The sequence below is a fragment of the Lissotriton helveticus genome, chromosome 9 (assembly GCF_964261635.1).
Source record: "Lissotriton helveticus chromosome 9, aLisHel1.1, whole genome shotgun sequence".
NCBI classification, from domain to species: domain Eukaryota; kingdom Metazoa; phylum Chordata; class Amphibia; order Caudata; family Salamandridae; genus Lissotriton; species Lissotriton helveticus.
The window spans coordinates 281,404,516-281,422,787 of record NC_136070.1 but is presented as its reverse complement, the minus strand read 5'-3'; the positions used below and the strand labels follow the sequence as shown (position 1 = coordinate 281,422,787).

At 42.7% G+C, this 18,272-nt stretch overlaps 1 protein-coding gene across 1 annotated transcript in view; it reads left to right on the top strand.

The window, feature by feature from the left end:
• The window catches only part of DIO2 (iodothyronine deiodinase 2), a 38,007-nt gene extending 20,410 nt beyond the window's left edge, over positions 1 to 17,597 (top strand). Inside the window, exon 2 of the mRNA XM_078659993.1 lies at positions 9,753 to 17,597. Within this exon, the coding sequence (XP_078516119.1) occupies positions 9,753 to 10,298 (546 nt within the window). The 3' untranslated portion in view covers positions 10,299 to 17,597. The remainder of the gene's footprint in view (positions 1 to 9,752) is intronic.
• The last annotated feature ends 675 nt before the right edge of the window (positions 17,598 to 18,272 follow it).

Here is an 18,272-nt window from a genome sequence, read left to right as displayed (position 1 = left end):
TGGACCCAGTGAAAATTGTAGTGAAACCGCATGCTGAGTTCCCAAGAACACCCCAGTATAAATTGACTCCAGAAACGATTGCAGGCATAAAACCCGTGATCGAGTCCATGATTAAACAGGGAATACTGAAAGAAATCGTGGGTAGTCCATGTAACTCCCCGATTATGGGTCTGCAGAAACCAAATGGGAAATTTCGGATAGTGCAGGACCTTCGAAAGATTAATAACATAGTCGTTTCATGTTGTCCAGTGGTACCGAATCCATCAGTGATACTGTTTCAGATTCCATTCCAAGCTGAGTGGTTCACTGTGATAGATCTTTGTCAGGCTTTCTTTTCGATCCCTTTGGACGAAGATAGCCATTTTCTTTTCGCATTTAAGCTGGAAAATCGCGTCCTAACATGGTGTCGTATCCCTCAGGGGTATACAGAGAGTCCATCGATCTTTAACCAGCTTCTGAAGAAAAATCTTGAAAGTCTAGTGCTGCCCCAGAAGTCAGTTCTGGTCCAGTACATAGACGACCTCCTTGTGGCGTCAGAAACAGAAGAAGCTTGCAGGGAAGACTCCATTGCTTTGTTAAATCACCTAGCTGCCAATGGGCATAAGGTATCCCCGGGAAAATTGCAGTACTGCCTGACAGAAGTGCAGTACTTGGGACACAGAATTGAGAAAGGCAAACGAAAAGTGTCACCAGACAGGATAGAGGCGATCATGAAAATGAATGCGCCTCAGACCCAGAGAGAGGTCAGGATGTTCCTAGGGATGGTGGGTTATTGCCGACAGTGGATCGTGAACTTTTCACTGAAAGCAAAACCTTTGCAAAAACTGACGCACAAGGAGGTGAGTGATCCGGTACCATGGGACAAAGACTGTTTGATGGCATTCTTACAGCTGAGAGAGGACCTGTGTCGTGCTCCGGCATTGGGAATGCCTGATTACAATAAACAATTCTTTCTTTACTGTTGTGAGAGAGAAGGTTGTGCGTTGTCTGTGTTGGTCCAAATCCATGGGAATGCCCGTAGACCAGTTGCTTATTTCTCGGCTACTTTAGACCCAGTAGCCGCAGCGTTGCCCGGATGTCTCAAATCCGTTGCTGCAACGGGTGTCAGCATTGAAAGATGTGAAAATATCGTTATGGGGCACCCGTTAGAGGTGTGCGTGCCACATTCTGTTGAACTGTTGATGACCAGGACCAAAACACAGCATCTGACCAATAGCAGGCTCACGCGCTATGAGCAAGTTATTCTTGCTGCAGAGAACGTGACCCTCAAGAGATGCTCTGTTTTGAACCCTGCTACCTTAATGCCACTTCCAAATGATATTGATGATGATGATGAATATACAGACCATGACTGTCTCGATGTGACTGAACTATGCACCAAACCCAGACCCGACATCGTAGATGAGCCACTGACCGACCCAGACGAAGTTTTCTTTGTCGATGGCTCATGTGTAAGAGACGAAGTTGGGCAGTTGAGAGCAGCGTATGCTGTTTGTACAATTGAAGGAGTTGTGGAAGCAGGGTGCCTGGAAGGAGTAAACTCCGCTCAGGTAGCCGAGATTATTGCCCTGACACGTGCTTGCTTAGCAGGCAATCAAATTCGAGTCACCATCTACACCGACAGCCAATACGGGTTTGGGGTAGTTCATGATTACGGGCAGTTATGGTCTCAAAGAGGGTTCATGACTTCTTCAGGCTCTCCCATTCGCAATGGAGAGTTTGTGCGCTTGTTGTTAGAAGCATTGCAATGTCCAGCAAGTATCGCAGTTGTAAAATGCATCGCACATACCAAAAATGAGGACTTTGTTTCGAAAGGCAATAGATATGCAGATGAAGTTGCGCGGTATTGCGCAGAACAAGGTTACTCTTTCACAGAGGTGGATGTGGGTGGAATAAATGTAAGAACTGAATTAGCCATGATACTGGAAACTGTTGATACTTGGGATGAATTGTCAACCATGCAAGAAAATGCTCCTGATTCAGAAAAGGAAGCATGGGAAAAGGCAGGATGTGTAATGGGTGAGACTCATTTTTGGGTCTCAGCAGACGGCAGAGCAGTGTTGCCCAATGAGATGGTGAGTCCAATGGCTAGACTCATACATGGTCCCGTACACTTAGGGAGAGATGCTATGCTGAGAGTGTTTAGACAGACTTGGTACAATCCTAAGTTTAGAATAGCAGCAGAAGCAGTGTGCCAGCGTTGTGTGACCTGCCAGCAGCTGAACGTAGGGAAAAGAACACCAGTTGCACTAAGTCACATAGGAAGATCAGGAGGTCCATTCAATAGAATGCAGATAGATTTCATTGAAATGCCAAGATGCAACCGCCTTCGCTATGTCCTGGTGGTTGTTTGTGTGTTCTCCAGATGGGTTGAGGCATACCCTACACGTAGGTGCGACACCCTCACAGTGGCTAAGTTACTGCTTAGAGAACTTATCCCTCGTTTCGGGGTGCCGGCCTTTTTGGAATCAGATAGGGGAACACATTTTAACAGCGAGCTTGTGAAGATGATTTGCGTTGCACTAAATATAGATCAAAAGCTCCATTGCAGTTACCGACCAGAAGCCTCAGGAATTGTGGAACAAATTAATGGCACGATCAAGTCCAGAATAGCGAAAGTGTGCTCCTCAACGACCCTGAGTTGGCCTGATGCCCTGCCATTAGTACTTATGAGCCTTCGTAGTACCCCAGACAGAAGAACAGGGTTGTCACCACATGAGGTGTTAATGGGGAGAGCAATGAGGCTGCCATCTATTCCAGCTACTGCACTGTTAAATATCACAGATGATATGATCCTGGACTATTGTAAGGGGCTGTCTGACGCCATGCGTTCTGTGTCCCTTCAGGTGCAGGCTGCAGAGGTTCCAGCGTGCCAGGGCCCTTGCCATGACCTGTATCCTGGGGACTGGGTCCTGGTGAAGAAACATGTGAGAAGAAGCTGCTTGGATATTCGTTGGCGTGGGCCCTACCAGGTCATCCTGATCACAAGTACAGCTGTAAAGGTGGGAGGCCTGCCCAACTGGATACACGCGTCGCATACGAAAAGGGTTCCAGCACCTCTGGAAACAGCTCCTCTCTCGGATGGACGTCCAGCTGAGGACCAAGAAGCCATAGAGGGAGCTAGCCAAGCTGTAGAGGTGCCAGTGGAAGCAGGGAACGAGTCTGACCAAGCTGAGGACGGTCAGTACAACAGCGAAACAGAAGACGCTACAGAAGGAGAAGACAGCTGGGAGTACGAGTCTGACCCTGACAGGTCTGAAAGAGAGCGAGAACAGACCAGAAGGAGAAGGAGTAGAAGGGCACGTGGAGAAGCAATTTGGCCGCAAAGAAGAAGTTCTAGCCTAAGGTCAACTCCAGAAGCAACCCTTCCTCCGATATCAGAAGACTCAGACCCAGAAGAAGGTGCTCAGGGCGCTGAGGCACCGGACCGAAGAAGGTCAAGAAGAGTGCGTGTGCCTAACAGAAGATACTCCACACCTGAGTGGACATATCTGGCGACAAATGTCTGTGAAACCGGAGACAGGGAGGATCCGAGCGGTGGTGGTGTCCAGTTCTGAGCCCATTATCACCGTGGAAGTACAACTGTTGGTACCCGGTGTCGAACAAGAAGGGTCACTAACATTCGTGCTCCCCAGACCTCCCCGCCTCAGCAAGTTAAAACACATGTTTCTTACAGAATTGCAATTCCCCGACTTTGGTACAAAGATAACAGCACATGAAGAGCATACTCTTCGCATGGAAATATTGAACTATGCTATTGAAGCTGCAACCACAAATCTAATAGTCGATTGTTAAAGGACTTTGTAAATAAAGCAAGCAGAAGAAAAGAAGATTACCTAGCGCCCAGGAAGCAGAGAATTTTAGGGAACCCCTTGAGTGGATGGAGAAGGGCTAGGGTTGTCTTTTTGAACTGTGAAGGGACTTTTTGCGAAAAAGGCTGTCAGCCTCCAGCTGTGTGGATTCTAAAGACAAAAAAGGATTGAAAGAGACTGTAAAGGAACGAGAGGAAAATAACTTTTTGCAAAGAGAAAGGGATAAGCTAGATTGTCTGACGAAATGGAGGCCGGCACCCCGAACCGCAGAGCTAAATGTATAATAGGTACACTAATAGTAGGAGTGATAATATTAATAGCTTTAGTGGTAACGATTTCTTATGTAAAGGGACATGAGGAAGAGGTAAAGGTAACTGATGCGAATTCTGTAGTAACTCTTACACCCACTGTTACAGGTGAGAAAAGGGAAAACACTCAAGAGAAAGCGTTATTGGCTGCAGAAGCCCGCAGGTTACATGTAGACGAGTCCCAAGGAGACTTTAGGTCGAATGCTTATGCTAAACTTTTGTATGAATACGTGGATGCCATGGATGTTAAGGATTGCTACGTCTGCATGCAGTTGCCTGCGTCTGTAGATGAAGGAATTCGATATCATCACCTCCCTCTGACATATGGCATTACATGTAGCTTATTGCTTAGTATATTTTATGAGAGAGATAGTTTTGAATACTATTTCTCCAATTATGATTCTGTGTTGCCAGAAGTCCCGAATTATAAGCAGATGAATAAATGGGATTACTGGAAGAGTGAAGACAGATTGGCCAAGTTCTTCATTCCTTGGATTACCTTAGATACTTCACATGCCCGTAGAAATAATCTGACATGCAAGGTGTCAGAAGTCGAGAAGAAGTTCATAGGGCAGGTGGATGATCGTTACAGGAGACAAAAGATTTTGAAAAAATCAGGACAAGGGAAAATAGATTGGACCGAAGAAGAGAAGTCACACAAGAGAAAGGGTAGTAGTGGTCCAATAGCTTTAGATAAAACGCAGAGAGGAAAGTTATGTCTTCACCGAGCCAAAACGTATTATGAAAATGTATACGTGGGTGAAGTTGACTGTGAACATGCTTTTAATTTAGAGTACTACACTAAGGATTTCCTGAAGGGAATGCAAGTGATTCCAAATGTGTATTTTGTATGTGGAAGAAATGCTTACGTGAGACTACCTGACAACTGGTATGGATCATGTTACTTGGCAATTGTCTTCCCCAAAATATATCATGCACAAGACTTATTGATCATTGAGGGCCAGACATCATCGAGGGGAAGGAGAGATTTAGGCGATGCAGAAATGGTTGGAGATGTTTTTGGAGCTATGTTCCCTCTTTTGGGAATAATCCTTAATGATGTTAAAATTAGACGACTGGCAACAGTTGTCGACAGGTTGTCTGCCAGCACTGCTCAGTCCTTAATGCTGGTAGAAGGAGAGATGCAATCGATAAGGGCTATGGTTCTTCAAAATCGGCTTGCATTAGATGTCTTATTAGCAAAAGAGGGCGGAGTCTGTAAGGCTTTGAAGGTCCAGGAATGTTGCACTTACATTCCAGACGCTTCGAAGCCCCTTGAGAAGGTTATTAAGAACATAACTAATATACACAAAGAGATCGAAGACTTGAGTAGAGAAAATGTCTGGGAAAAGGTGGGCCACGGAATGAGTACAGTTGGAGGGTGGTTTTCCACCTTAGGAAAAAGCTTTATATGGTATATCCTAAAGCCTATCATCATAATATTGATCTGTGGGATAATATTGTGGGGATTGGTGAGGGTATTCAAATGGTACAGAGCAAGAAGGTCAGAAAGGGCCCAAAGAGAACAGTTGCAGAGATTGGCTGCCATACAAGATAATCAGTACAGGAGTCTGAGAGCTCTGGAAGCGCAGAGAATGCCAGCAATAACTGCAGTTTAAATGTTAGTGATGACCCCGAGAGGTCATCAAAGGGGGGAACTGAGAGAGCGCAAACTGATATAAATGTATGAGTACATCACACTTACCTATAGAGAGCATAATTCATGAAGAGAAATGCCATGAGTGCTAATAGTATCTGAAATTATATTCTAAATGTATAGCTAATATAGAGATTTAAGTAGAAGTGGAACTAATACAGAAATGTGTGACATTATATGATTTTATTAGACGTGATTATTTTGAATCTATGTCGTGTAGCTGTTAACATATAAGATGGTCTGTGGTAAAACGCAGAAAGTGGTAGGCCTCAGGGCCAGAGCTGGAGCTAAAAGGGAAGGTGTTTCTTTTCACGACACAGATTGTTTAACGTTTTTGGTCATTGCATTAATGGGCCATGATTTATAGTAATGTTTTCTAAATAATAGAATAAGAGTTTTAACATGTTTTAATTAAATGAAGAAGTTGAATGCTATAATCATAATGTGAAATATTGTAGGCCTGAAATGTTTTAGCATTGATTTACACGTACATGTCTGGGCTGAGAAATGTTGCAAGCCTTTTTAGAAGTCTATGAGAGTTGGGTTCTTGGCGGCAGATATCTGTCTGCAACAGGAAAGGGGGGATCCAATTATAAGTGAATGAATAGAGGTCTGTTCAGTAGACGGCCCAGACATGGAGGAGGGTTCTGGAATGTTTAAGGGGTATCAGCGGGCCGGAGAAGAATCTGAGAAGCAAGGTCAACTCTAACGTCTGAGGCCCAATACAAAGCATCATGGAAAAAGCCTGAAGTTGCACCACGTGAGAGGCGTTTCGCAAGGGGCGTCTCAAATGTTGTTGACTGTTTTGTATTAGGGACAGCACCCCTGGGTGGAGTTAGAGCAGAGACCTGAGGACCCCTAAGAGAGTGGATGGGTAGGCAGTGAGGGGTCATGACTGGAGAACTTTAGGTTTTCACCAAGAGACTTAGAGTGGGTGACTTCCCTTGGGGGTCATTCACTGCTGACACCTTTGTTAGGTTGGGATTTGGTTAAGTAGGGATACCATCTAGAACAGGGTAGGGACGCCTAACCTGTGTTTGTTTTCCTCCAACCTAAATGAAGGAGAGATATGCGTCTATGCTGATAGCTTTGTTATTTTTAGAACTTGTGTTAGTGATTTCTGTTGCTCGTCTGAGGGCTTTTCGAGAGCACATGTATGTAATTGGACCTGTGTATCTCGTGAATCTCATTCTGAGATGCTTGTATTTGCAGCTCATTATATCTTTACAATAAACTTTTGAAACCTAGAAGTTGTCCGTGATCTTTGAGAGTAGAGTCCTTTCTTGGGTGAACTAATTTGCAGATAGGTGTACTGTTTCCTTCCAAGACAGGCAATAAAGGTTCAGTCGACCAGATCGAGGTTTGGATCAATAGATATAAGTTATCGATCAAAATCTCACCCTTTCAATAACATAGAACAGAGAGACATTAAAGACTGCCAGCAAGATGTCTCCTGCTTCCTCAAACAGCAGATTGAAACCTTGAAATGTAGGACACGTATAATTCTTAGCATTGCAGCTAGATGAGTAATCACTCCACAAAAAAGCTTCCGACTATTTTTATTACCGCAGATTACACCACAATGAGTTGCACTTGGCTAATGTCATCCTCTCAAGCCGGCCAAGGGAGTTTTTGTTTCACCCTGGCAGCAGAAGTTTAATGTGGCGGTAACTTGGCAAGTGTGATTGCGGAGGAGTCCCTTTTGAGCCACCACAGCCAGGGCTAACACATTCAAAGTTCTTATGTAAGGCAAATAGGTAATTAGGCAAGAAATGTGTCACAGGCGCCCATTGATTGATTGACCCCAGCTACTTTTATGTGGGTCTGCTAGAAGAGCAAAATTAAGGCCTATTTAAGGGAGTAGTGTAAAAACTAGCCTCCATTTTTAAGGGAATTTGTTGCTTTTGCACTTTGGGGCAAATGAACTAGGAAACATTCACAGTTCAATTTGCACATAGCGATAAGTCGGTGAATTGTGAAACATAATCACTCACATATATCTGATGAAAGAAGAAAAGGTCCTACATATTTGGGGTCAGATAAACCGATTTAAGGGCAGTAACAGCAGTGCTTTCTTTGTCCTGCGGTGTATGAATTACTTTTTTTCTTCTATTTTTTAAATACGTCTTTTAAATTTCACTTGTGTCTAAGGTCTTCTACTCTGATCTTGATTACATTACCCCAGGCCTGCTAAGTTCTTACTTAACAGCACAGGTCTCTGCAGGACCTATTGTTACCATATACATAGACGTCCATATTTACAAAGAGTTTGGTTCTGGGTTGCGTCACGGTTTTGATACAACCTTGAGACAAAATCCTTGTTGGAATTTTTGGAATTTGTTGATTTGCGTAGCTTTCTAAGAAAAAGTAGCACAACACAACTAGTCACTGTGTGTCAGTGAATCTTGCCATGGGTGGTTCATGGGCTTTATTGTGCACCCCTCCCCCCCCATGGATTTTGACGCAAACCCATATTTTGCAAAGAGATGTATGTAGACATGGGTTTGCACCAAATGGTGCACCTGTCTTATGCTGGCGAACAAAAGAAATATGTTTATTGCTCCTTGTTATTTCCCCTTTGCATGTGTGCTGCAATCTGCAGCACACATAAAAAGCGGAAAACGCCTCCAAGGATAGTTTCTGAGCAGGAAGAGACCACTTAGCGCAAGGGTACCCACATTGGCGCTAAGCAATTCAACCTGCGCCATGGCATGGAGAGAAAAAAAGTTGGCATTTGTTTGATTATATGGAGCAGTTCTGCTCTCTCCCTTTCACATAAAGGAACGACTTTACTTGCTGCGCTACATTGCGTAAATGCCTTATAAATATGCCACAGAGTGTGGTTTAAATCCACCTAGGGGAGTATTACTCTCTTTCCACATCCTTCAGCCTCCTGCGGTGAAATTGTATTGCTGTGCATGAGGGACTATTTACTTTTCAAAATTACAATGTATCATGGGTCCTTATATTATTTTTCTCCTCTATGCATTGTAGTGAGAAACCAATCGCTTATTATTTTGTGTTTTGTTTTTCAATTCTGGAAATTAGAAGGGAGTAAAACTTTCATTATTACCATTTTGAGGACTTTTTAAAAAAAAAATAAGTGGAAGGGAAAAGATTGCCAGGATGCTCTTAAAAACTCGAGTAATGTCATAAGTTTGTGTGCTTTTTGTAATATTTGTGGTTGGTTGACTATATCAAGTTGTTCCATTTCGTAATCCTTCATCTATGACATCAAGACATTAAATGAGAACACACCGACAACCATGGATAAAACTGATATGGACTTGTTGAAACATTCTCCTGCCCAGTCATTTACCAAAGCACCCTGCAATTGATCAGGGAGCAGTGACACCCATTGAGTAGAACTGCAGATTGAGTTCTACCACTGCCATTTGAGCAGTGCAGTTTACAGTACTGGATGTCAAGGAATGTTCTAAAGTTCTGATTGTGCTTCAGATGCAGAATGCTCATCAGCTATGGGGAGTAACCTGCAATTTCAAGCACCGCAGACTGCAGTGACTAAAAAGCATGTACCCATAGCTTTACGCAGAACATTACTCATTTCACCTGAAATATGGGGTCTGATTCCAGCCTGGCAATCTTTGAGTATGCCACATTTGCTACCTGGTAACCATAAAATGGTCCACACGTGCAACAAGTCAACCATTAAATGTATTAGAGGGCATGTCAGTCATGTGCTTAATGTATTTATTGTTAATCGCCCATAACATGCAAAACTCAAAATCTGTCAACTTGATTATATCACTAGTCTTTTGACATGTAAATCATGTGTTACAGGCTGGTATTGAAGATCCAGTCCTATCACTTGCCACCCGTATTATGTGACACCCTTAAAAAGTTTCAAACTTTCAATAGGGTTTTCTTGTTAATTGTTGATAAAGTAACAGTAGGAACTGTTGGTGTGAAATGCTATTACACAAGTTAATACTTCATATTATTGTCTTGTTTTAGGTCAAACTGGGTGAAGAAGCTCCAAATTCCAGTGTGGTTCATGTGACAGGGGACCAGAAGAGCAAAAATGATGGTAGAAAATGCGGGATCCTGGACTTTGCCTCTTCAGATCGGCCGCTGGTGGTCAACTTTGGCTCTGCCAGCTGACCCCCATTTGTCAGCCAGTTGCCGGCCTTCAGCCAACTGGTGGAAGAGTTCTCTGGTGTTGCCGACTTCTTGTTGGTCTACGTTGATGAGGCTCATCCTTCGGACGGCTGGGCAGCTCCTGGCAATGAGTGTTCCTCTTTTGAAGTGAAAACGCACCAAAGCCAAGAAGATCGCTGTGCTGCAGCTCAGAAGCTCATGGAACACTTTCCCCTGCCTGCTCAGTGTCAGGTTGTTGCTGACTGCATGGACAACAACACCAATGTAGCATATGGAGTTGCTTTCGAGAGAGTGTGCATTGTTCAGAGACAGAAAATTGCCTATCTGGGAGGCAAAGGACCATTCTTTTACAACCTCAAAGAGGTCAGACTGTGGTTAGATGGTGCCTTCAACAAGAGATGAACTCGGCAAGCCAAGACTAAAAGAGATGTAATAGAGGATACACTAGAAGTAATCAAAGATAGACATTGTAGCCCAAGTATTAGTCTTCTGTCCACATTTTTATGGCTGCATGACTAAGAGTTTCTGCTAAAGGTGAAACCTCCCAGGAAGGCAAAGCTCATTCAAACGCATCAGTCATAAAACATAACATGAAGATAGTGACAAATCTCTGGTTAGGTCAGATGAGAAGCTTGACCAGTGGCTGGTCTACATCATCTGGCATCTGGATGAACCAGAAATATTAGCTACAAAAATGAAGACCAACCAGGCAAGATTCTAAGAGAATGACAAAAGATACTTTGCAGGAAGAAGTCAAAAGTGGATCATAAAGAAATAAACTTATTTGTTAAATACTGCTTCCTCATCTGGCCCTAAAGGAAGACAGTAAGTAAAATAAATATGACACCGGTCAGTGACGAATAAGACCAGGAACGGAACTAACCTTAATATTCCTGCCAGCAGGAAACAGTATTTATTTATTGAGACATTGCTTTTGGGGTATTTTTTAAAAAGTGACTGGCATTCTCTTAGATTTTGTAAGATAATTTATTTCTTTGCAGCAATCTCACGATATGCATCCTGGATGACGTGATAGTGGGTGCACATGACTTACCTCAAGTGGAATCCTTGGCAGTAAAGCTAGCATCTGCGCACTGCCTTGAGAGCATGTCCATGTGGAAATGTAAAGAAAAAGTAGTTTGATGTACCAAAGGAACATAAACTGTGGAGGAATGTTTACCTCAAGTTGTAGGGTAAGTAGTGAGCAAATGAAAGTGGAGAAATCCAAGAATCAGTGGTTGAGGTAGCATTTCTGCAAGTTAGGCATTAAATTATGTGTGAGGGAATACCAAAAGTGAATAAGATTGACAAATGAGGCGCCCCACAAATGAACTTGTATATCTATTGCAAGGGTTCTTTCTGTCCATGGAAAAGGAAGAAGGAAGCAGAGAGACTGGGTTATGAAGAGGGTATTGGTATGAGGGGAAAGTTGTAGCTGCTAAGGCTGTGGAGGAACAGAGGAGATGCACACACATTTCAAAGGATTGCCTGCAACATCCACGCTTTTATAAGGGGAGACCAAGCACATTTATGCCACTAGATTAGTATCTGTCCCTTTCAGTAGGTCCATTGATATATTCACGAGGTCACTGGGATACACAGTCAGGGATTCAAAGTGCTACTAACTCATGTATTCATTTGACCACCTGTGATCATTTTGGAGCACTCACAAATGTTGCCAGAAACAGGTGACAGCAGTGGGACTGGACATCCTTAATCCTCATGAGCAAAAAGGGATTTTGGGAGAGAAGTTACATGCCAGGTTAAAACTTCAGAAGTTTGTAAACCCATCCACTTGACCTACTCCTCTCTTCACGGGTCGATCATGGCTAACAAAAGTAGGAACCACTTTACTAGGTTTGCCGCACTTACAGTTCAGAATATGCCATGCACCAGGTATCTAGTGGATGGAAGTTGACATCATATCATAAAATAGTGGGACACTTCTCTGGGCCATCCTTCACCTCATGGGCTATGAGTAGCATTTTCTGATTGAACGAATACCCCTTTCTAATTGTGAATGTTTCATATTTCAGTAAGCCCTTTATGCCTACTCAATGATCTTTGGAACCGGAGTGAATGATGTAGGAAGTCCTGGGCCCTTGTATTGGGTAATTTTCTGACTTCTGGTGTTTGTCAATAGGTATTCCTTTGTACCATCCCAAATGTATACTCGCTAATGTTAACATACCTGTTGTTTCTGCACGTTATTTTTGTTGTGTTCCCAAAGAATAGTGGAAGTGCATGAAGTTATACAACCATAGGGTCATCTGCAGCCTTCTACACAATTGTTTTTTTATTTTAATAGACATAGACTCTTTGTGGGACAAGAGATATCAGTTAAGACACAGAAATGCCCCATTGTGAACAGCGCTTCACTGTAACAACCTCTCACACAATGTCATTGCCCTTCAATAAATAGAGCTCTCTGGTTGTTAGTAACAACATCAGTTGACCCACAATGCATGGCACAGAACTGCAGGTCAGGGATGGACAGTTTTGTGAGTAGGCGTGACTGCAGGTCCGGTACTGTGTTTTTGAGTCAGTCACACAGCAAATCAATTAATGTCTTTGAATCAGATACACGTAACTGAAGCAGTGTTTTTTTATCATCATATTAGCCACACTATAGCCCATATGCAATTCAGTCAACAAACGTAGCTCACTGGAAATCAGTTCATGACATAAGCCATGCTTTATGCCAGACTTAGTAACTGATTTATATGTTTGCAGTAAGGATACCCCGTTGCAACCATGACGGAGTAGCGTTACCGCCAACATAATGGTCTGTCTGCCCGAAAGATTTAAAAGCGAGCAGACCATAGATTGCCAAATGGCATGGATTACTTCACCTCTGCCCTGGCCAAACTTCTCTGATGGAGAAGTATCTATATGTTCCCTTAACCAATTTAGATGGGCAGACATATATCAGTTTTTTATTGCCCATCATTGCCAGGAAAACCCTAGTGATGAGAGGCAAGAAAAATCTGCTTCAGAATTGAAAAAAACCAAAAAAAGTTTGACGTACAGTTCCATCATCTTGACGAAGTGGTGCCTCAAATTTAAAACAGGAATGATAGGCAACGTTGTCACAGCAGTTCTTTAGATATGACCACCCGCTTGGGGGTCACGTCTAAATTTGACGAGCGAGGACGATGTCAGTGCAACATAGTATTTTAGTTTGTTGCCCTGAATGAGTTAACCCTGTTGTCCAATATATAAATGAGTCCCTTAATCTTGTTTCCAACATTAGTAAAAAAATGTTTCAATGGTTATTCAATCCATATTGCAAGAAATCAAATGTGTACACTTTGGAGCCCAAAGTGCTGATCTTATGCCCCATGACTAGTTAGACCAGAGAAGGTCATAGCATCTGATATACCCCACGTAAGAGTGAAGACTCTCCCACTACTAGTTAAAAAATACTGCAGATTTAGAAAACTGCCTGTTAGATAACCTGCAAGCCTGTACCTCCACATCACAAAATTAAGCACACACAAACTAAAAAATTGCCTCACCAATGGATATACCTCACGGATACTGATTACATTTAGCTAATACGGCACATTTTGCACTACACAGAATCACCAGGCAACCCTAACTGTATGTTAGAAGTTGTCCTGTCTCAAATAACTTTCAGTGCAGGCCAGTTACTGTATTCACAAGTTAATAAATGGCCTCAATCATACCAACCACACTACCGGCCAGGAACCAGCGCATCATCTAATGTACCTCATTAGTGCTCAGGAACTGCCTAAGTGTTAGACAACACACGCTGAACCTCAGGTATTGCCAGATCCTCTCAGGAAAGGCATTATACTCTCTCATCATCAATCAACTAGCGCCGTGCCCTAATCACCAGGACATTATCACTGTACCACAACCATTTGATGGCCTTATTAGAAATAGTCCCACCTAAACCTTTTGATGGTCTCAACATAGCATGCTTAATGGGTTCATCACAGAACTGGTGATGATATATCCATAACCCTGCTGAAACTCCTCATAACAACACAGTTCATGCTTTCACCTCACTGTTGATGCTTTCACAGAGGGATTATTGATTTACATGGAGCCACTCTGTTTATGGTCTAATTGTAGTCCTAATAATAGACCTACTACAACATTGTTTGAATCCTCAACATAGCATTGTTAATTGTCCACCATAGCACTGTTCATGGCCATATCACTGCAGAGGAGAGGGTTACGACTATTGTTCTGTTAGTGGTCTTAACACAGCATTGGTCATGTTTTCCCCTCATTAATGGTTCAACTGCCAGCACGACATTCAGACAAAGCAAAGACTAAAGTCTTAAGAAGTGTAGGGCTGTAAACTGTATTGGACACAGGACACTTGCAAGGATTTAAGGGCAGAATATTATCATGTAATTCACTGACCCAAGACTAGGTTTCATTTGCATCATAGCTTGCACCCAAAGACCTACTCTTCTCAGAGGCTTGAGCCTAATAACAGGTCAGGAACGCTGTTATTAATAAGTCTAATGCATACTCACTTTTCCTGGAAGAAAGCATGACCCGCCTACATTGTGTCATCAAACCTTTCTCTATCAGGCTTGCTGCAAAGGAATGCTTTTAGTGAAATATTCACAACCGAGTATAACATTTTTTCCTATGTATATGTTCATTCTTCTCATCAGTACACCCACAAAAATAAAAGTAAATGAAAGAAAGATTAATGCATCCCTGAATGTATCCCCTTTAGAGTGGCACTAAATGCAACCAGACTGACTGCACAGTAAGCTTGTGTTTATAAAGGGACTGTACCAGTCTTCGTGTTTTATCTTGAATATGCCCATTCCCTAGTTTATTCCATTTTTGCTGCTGCTCCTCAAAGGTGAGCTTTACTATTTTTTAAATTTATGTGAATCATAGAGTTTTGCCTTTCTTATTATGTCTTGTAGATTTGGCGGGATCTGTCTACTCGTTCATGCCGATGTGGGCTCTGGGTGTAGCAGACGGCTGTTTACCTACTGGGTGTGGTAACCACCCTCTGGCAAACTGCTGGCAGCCCCCATCAGATACAATAGCGTTCTTCCTCTCCCCAGGGGACTATTGCCCTATTCATATCTAACAACAAACCTGTTCTTGTTTATGCACTAGGCACTAAACTAGTCTTAACAAACATACAAACCTTTGTGAACAAAAGTACACTTTAAACAGGCGTTGTTTTGAAGATTAAGGGCTCATCCGAACAGAACATTAGTCTCGACTGACCCTTTAAAGTAACAGATTGTGTGACCAATACATACCACTATTTCCATCTAGTAAGGCGCGGGCCTTCATTGTTATTCTCCGAGGATACAGCCAGAGAACCAGGAATAGAGTACTAAGAGGGGCGTGAAAAACTAGTATTTCTAGTCCCACCTTACTATAAGTTTCCCTCAGACCCATTTGCTATTGACATTGGTGAGGTCTTCACTGAACATTTTGTTAACTGAAGGGTATGCAATGTCTCCTATAGAACAGCAGCTTTGGGGAGGGGGTAAGGTGTTTTAATCATATATGTAAATCAAATATGAAATATGTACAAAATACTTCAAAAATTCTAAACACTTTTTGAAAAATGTTAAACAGATGAACCGTTTACATCTTCCTGCATACACTCCTGTTCATTTGCTGTTTCACAAAAGTGCCTCTGTTTCATCTTGATGGTAATCGGAGAGCTGCAGAAAGCCTGAAAACTGCCATATTCTAGACGAAGACAATTCATTTGCAGGTTGTGGAAAAAATCAGCCATAGTCAAGAACCTAAAAGGAGTGAGATTAAACATGTTGGAAATAAATGCATTCTGGGCCAAAATAATGAGAAGGTTGTATCTCAGGCCAGCAAAATATACATTAACTAAACTTGCCAAACAGGCTGCTACTTCATATGAAGGATGCTTGTGTTGCTAAAGCTGTATATGTCCTAAGCACACTGCAAAGATCATGGGCTTGCCTTTGTACTACTGATGTTATCATTGTGTGTTGCAAACTCAGAAGAGCCCAGGTATAAGGATGCTCTCAGATACTCTGTTTAACAGCATGCCAGAAATGATGGTGCATTTACTCCACCCACATAGTACAACGTTATCACAACACAAAGTGATGCAAACAGGCTTTTCTGTGGAGGAATGGGGCATAGGTGGACAAGCTCATAGAACACCTCCCCATTGGTAGACGTCACCTCACGATAGCCAATGGGGCTTGGAGAGAGCAGTGCTCTATCAGCTAATGGCCCATCGAGCCGTTTCTCCAGGTTTACCTTTCGACCAGTTCACATTTGTGTATGGCTTTTGATAGAATCCTTCCACCAATTTTTCAGCAGTCTCCGCTCTTTACCATACAAGACTGAAGGCAACCTAAATATTTCTGAAACGGCGCCTCCAATTTCAACTCTCAACTATGTTTTCTGATCTTGACAATGCTATTTCCATGTGCTCTGTAAGCAACTATCCTTGCTCTCTACCCGAATGTGTTTTTGACACCCATACCATCTTGTAAATTTACTGTTTGTGTTTGTCAACCTATGTGCTAATGAGTTGCTGAGGCGGGATGATGGAGAAGGGATGAAAAATGGGAGATATGTTAAATGGCATCCAATAAAGGTGGCAGGAGAACGCCTCTGGCGTGTTAATGAAGTTCACCAACGAAAGGGTCTTCGCACCCTGTTTGTGTTCGGATAACGTCACGCCTCAGGCTCGTCTCTCACCCACATTTTAAGTGTGAGTGCCTGACATCTGCAGGATCCCTTCACCTCAGTCCCCTTCAAGAATGTAAGACTGCAGCTGAGTAAATTGTAAATTGTACAGCATAGCGGGACTGCTATGGAACATGACATATGTTGTTGTTTTTATATTTTAATAAACTCTTTGGAGAAAACTGTGTTGTTTTCATTTTCCTTCTTGTAGGTGAATGCAGCTGAATATCAGAATTGCATGGTCTGATGGTTTAGCTTTCCTATTGTCATTGACCTGGATTCACCCATAGACGCGTTGGAGGGGGCGGAAGTTCCATTGAACACGTTTGACTGCAATGACATAACAGTGTTGGCCTCTTCTCCCAGCCCCTCCACAGCATTGTATTTGCTAATAAGTGATAAGGTGAAGGGCAAAGAGTGAAAACTACAGAAGCCAAACAGGACTCTGATCCTGGTTTACTACCTGTTCCTGCTGCTGCCTTCATGATTAAGGTTAGCAAGGGCAATGCCTTGGGCACCATCGATGAAGTCTGTTTGTAGTAACTGCTACTCCTCGCTACCCCTGAGGTCAATACCTACCCGGTGTTGAAACAACGGAGATCCTGGTCCGATCTACCTAGGAACAGGTTCATTCTGACGTACAAGATGGGCACAAAGATTTGCTTTAGCAGCCAAGGCTGGCACAGGTTCAGTGGTGTGAAGTAAAATTATGCTGCCTCTGCCTAAGGTTTCTACAAGTGACGTCCTCTGGCTTGTTTCCCAAGGGAGCGGTCTTGGTATTGTCATACCTTCATATTGATACTGTGCATTCCTTTCTACAGCAGCAGGCACACTCCCAGAAAGCTGTCTATCGATAGGATGGTAATGAAGGCTGCCGAAAGCCCAGAGGCATGTTACAATTTTGTGTTTGCCAAGAATCAGTGCCCATCCCATTGTCAGATGGTTTGTAATTGATTCTGCAATATTTGCTATTGACCTCAATAAATAGTGCCATAATCCTCACTGTGTACGGACCTGTGTTTGGAGTAGTTACTATGGTGATAAAGATGCTGCTTGCTTTGAGCAGACTAGGAGCGGATTGCGGAAGGATGGTAAAAAAAGCATATTCTTCAGGAGGAAGATATGTTGGCTAGGTACTGCTAAGTAAGCATCGATAACTATTACAGTGGGAGGCATGGAAATCAAGATTCCTATGGGAGAGAAACACATTGGAAATTATGAATTGGTCTCACTCTGTGACTTGTGAAAAACTAAGCCGGAAGTAGATGGGTGTGGTGTGGGCTGACTGAGTAGTAACATAACTGATAAATAATAATGGTTGACAATCCAAATATCCCCCTATTCTGAATCGCCAAATTTATATCCAACCCTTTTAGCCTTACCACAAGAGCATAGATCCTAAGGTAATAAAAGTCCTAAGTCCAAATCCATAAATGTAGAGGTAGATTTCTATGCATTAAATCTTAATGATTAGAATAAACCTGTAAAATCAAGCCAACCCCAAAGATATTAATGCACTATCCCAAGCTCAACACTTAAAACCTACATTTATGCTTAGAACCATTCCATATTATCAGACTTCAAAGATATAACCCTGCCCCTAATCGAGGGGGGGGGATTTAATACAGTTAAAGTTAATTATAGGCAATGTTAGAAATGGGGGTCTCTAGTTGACAG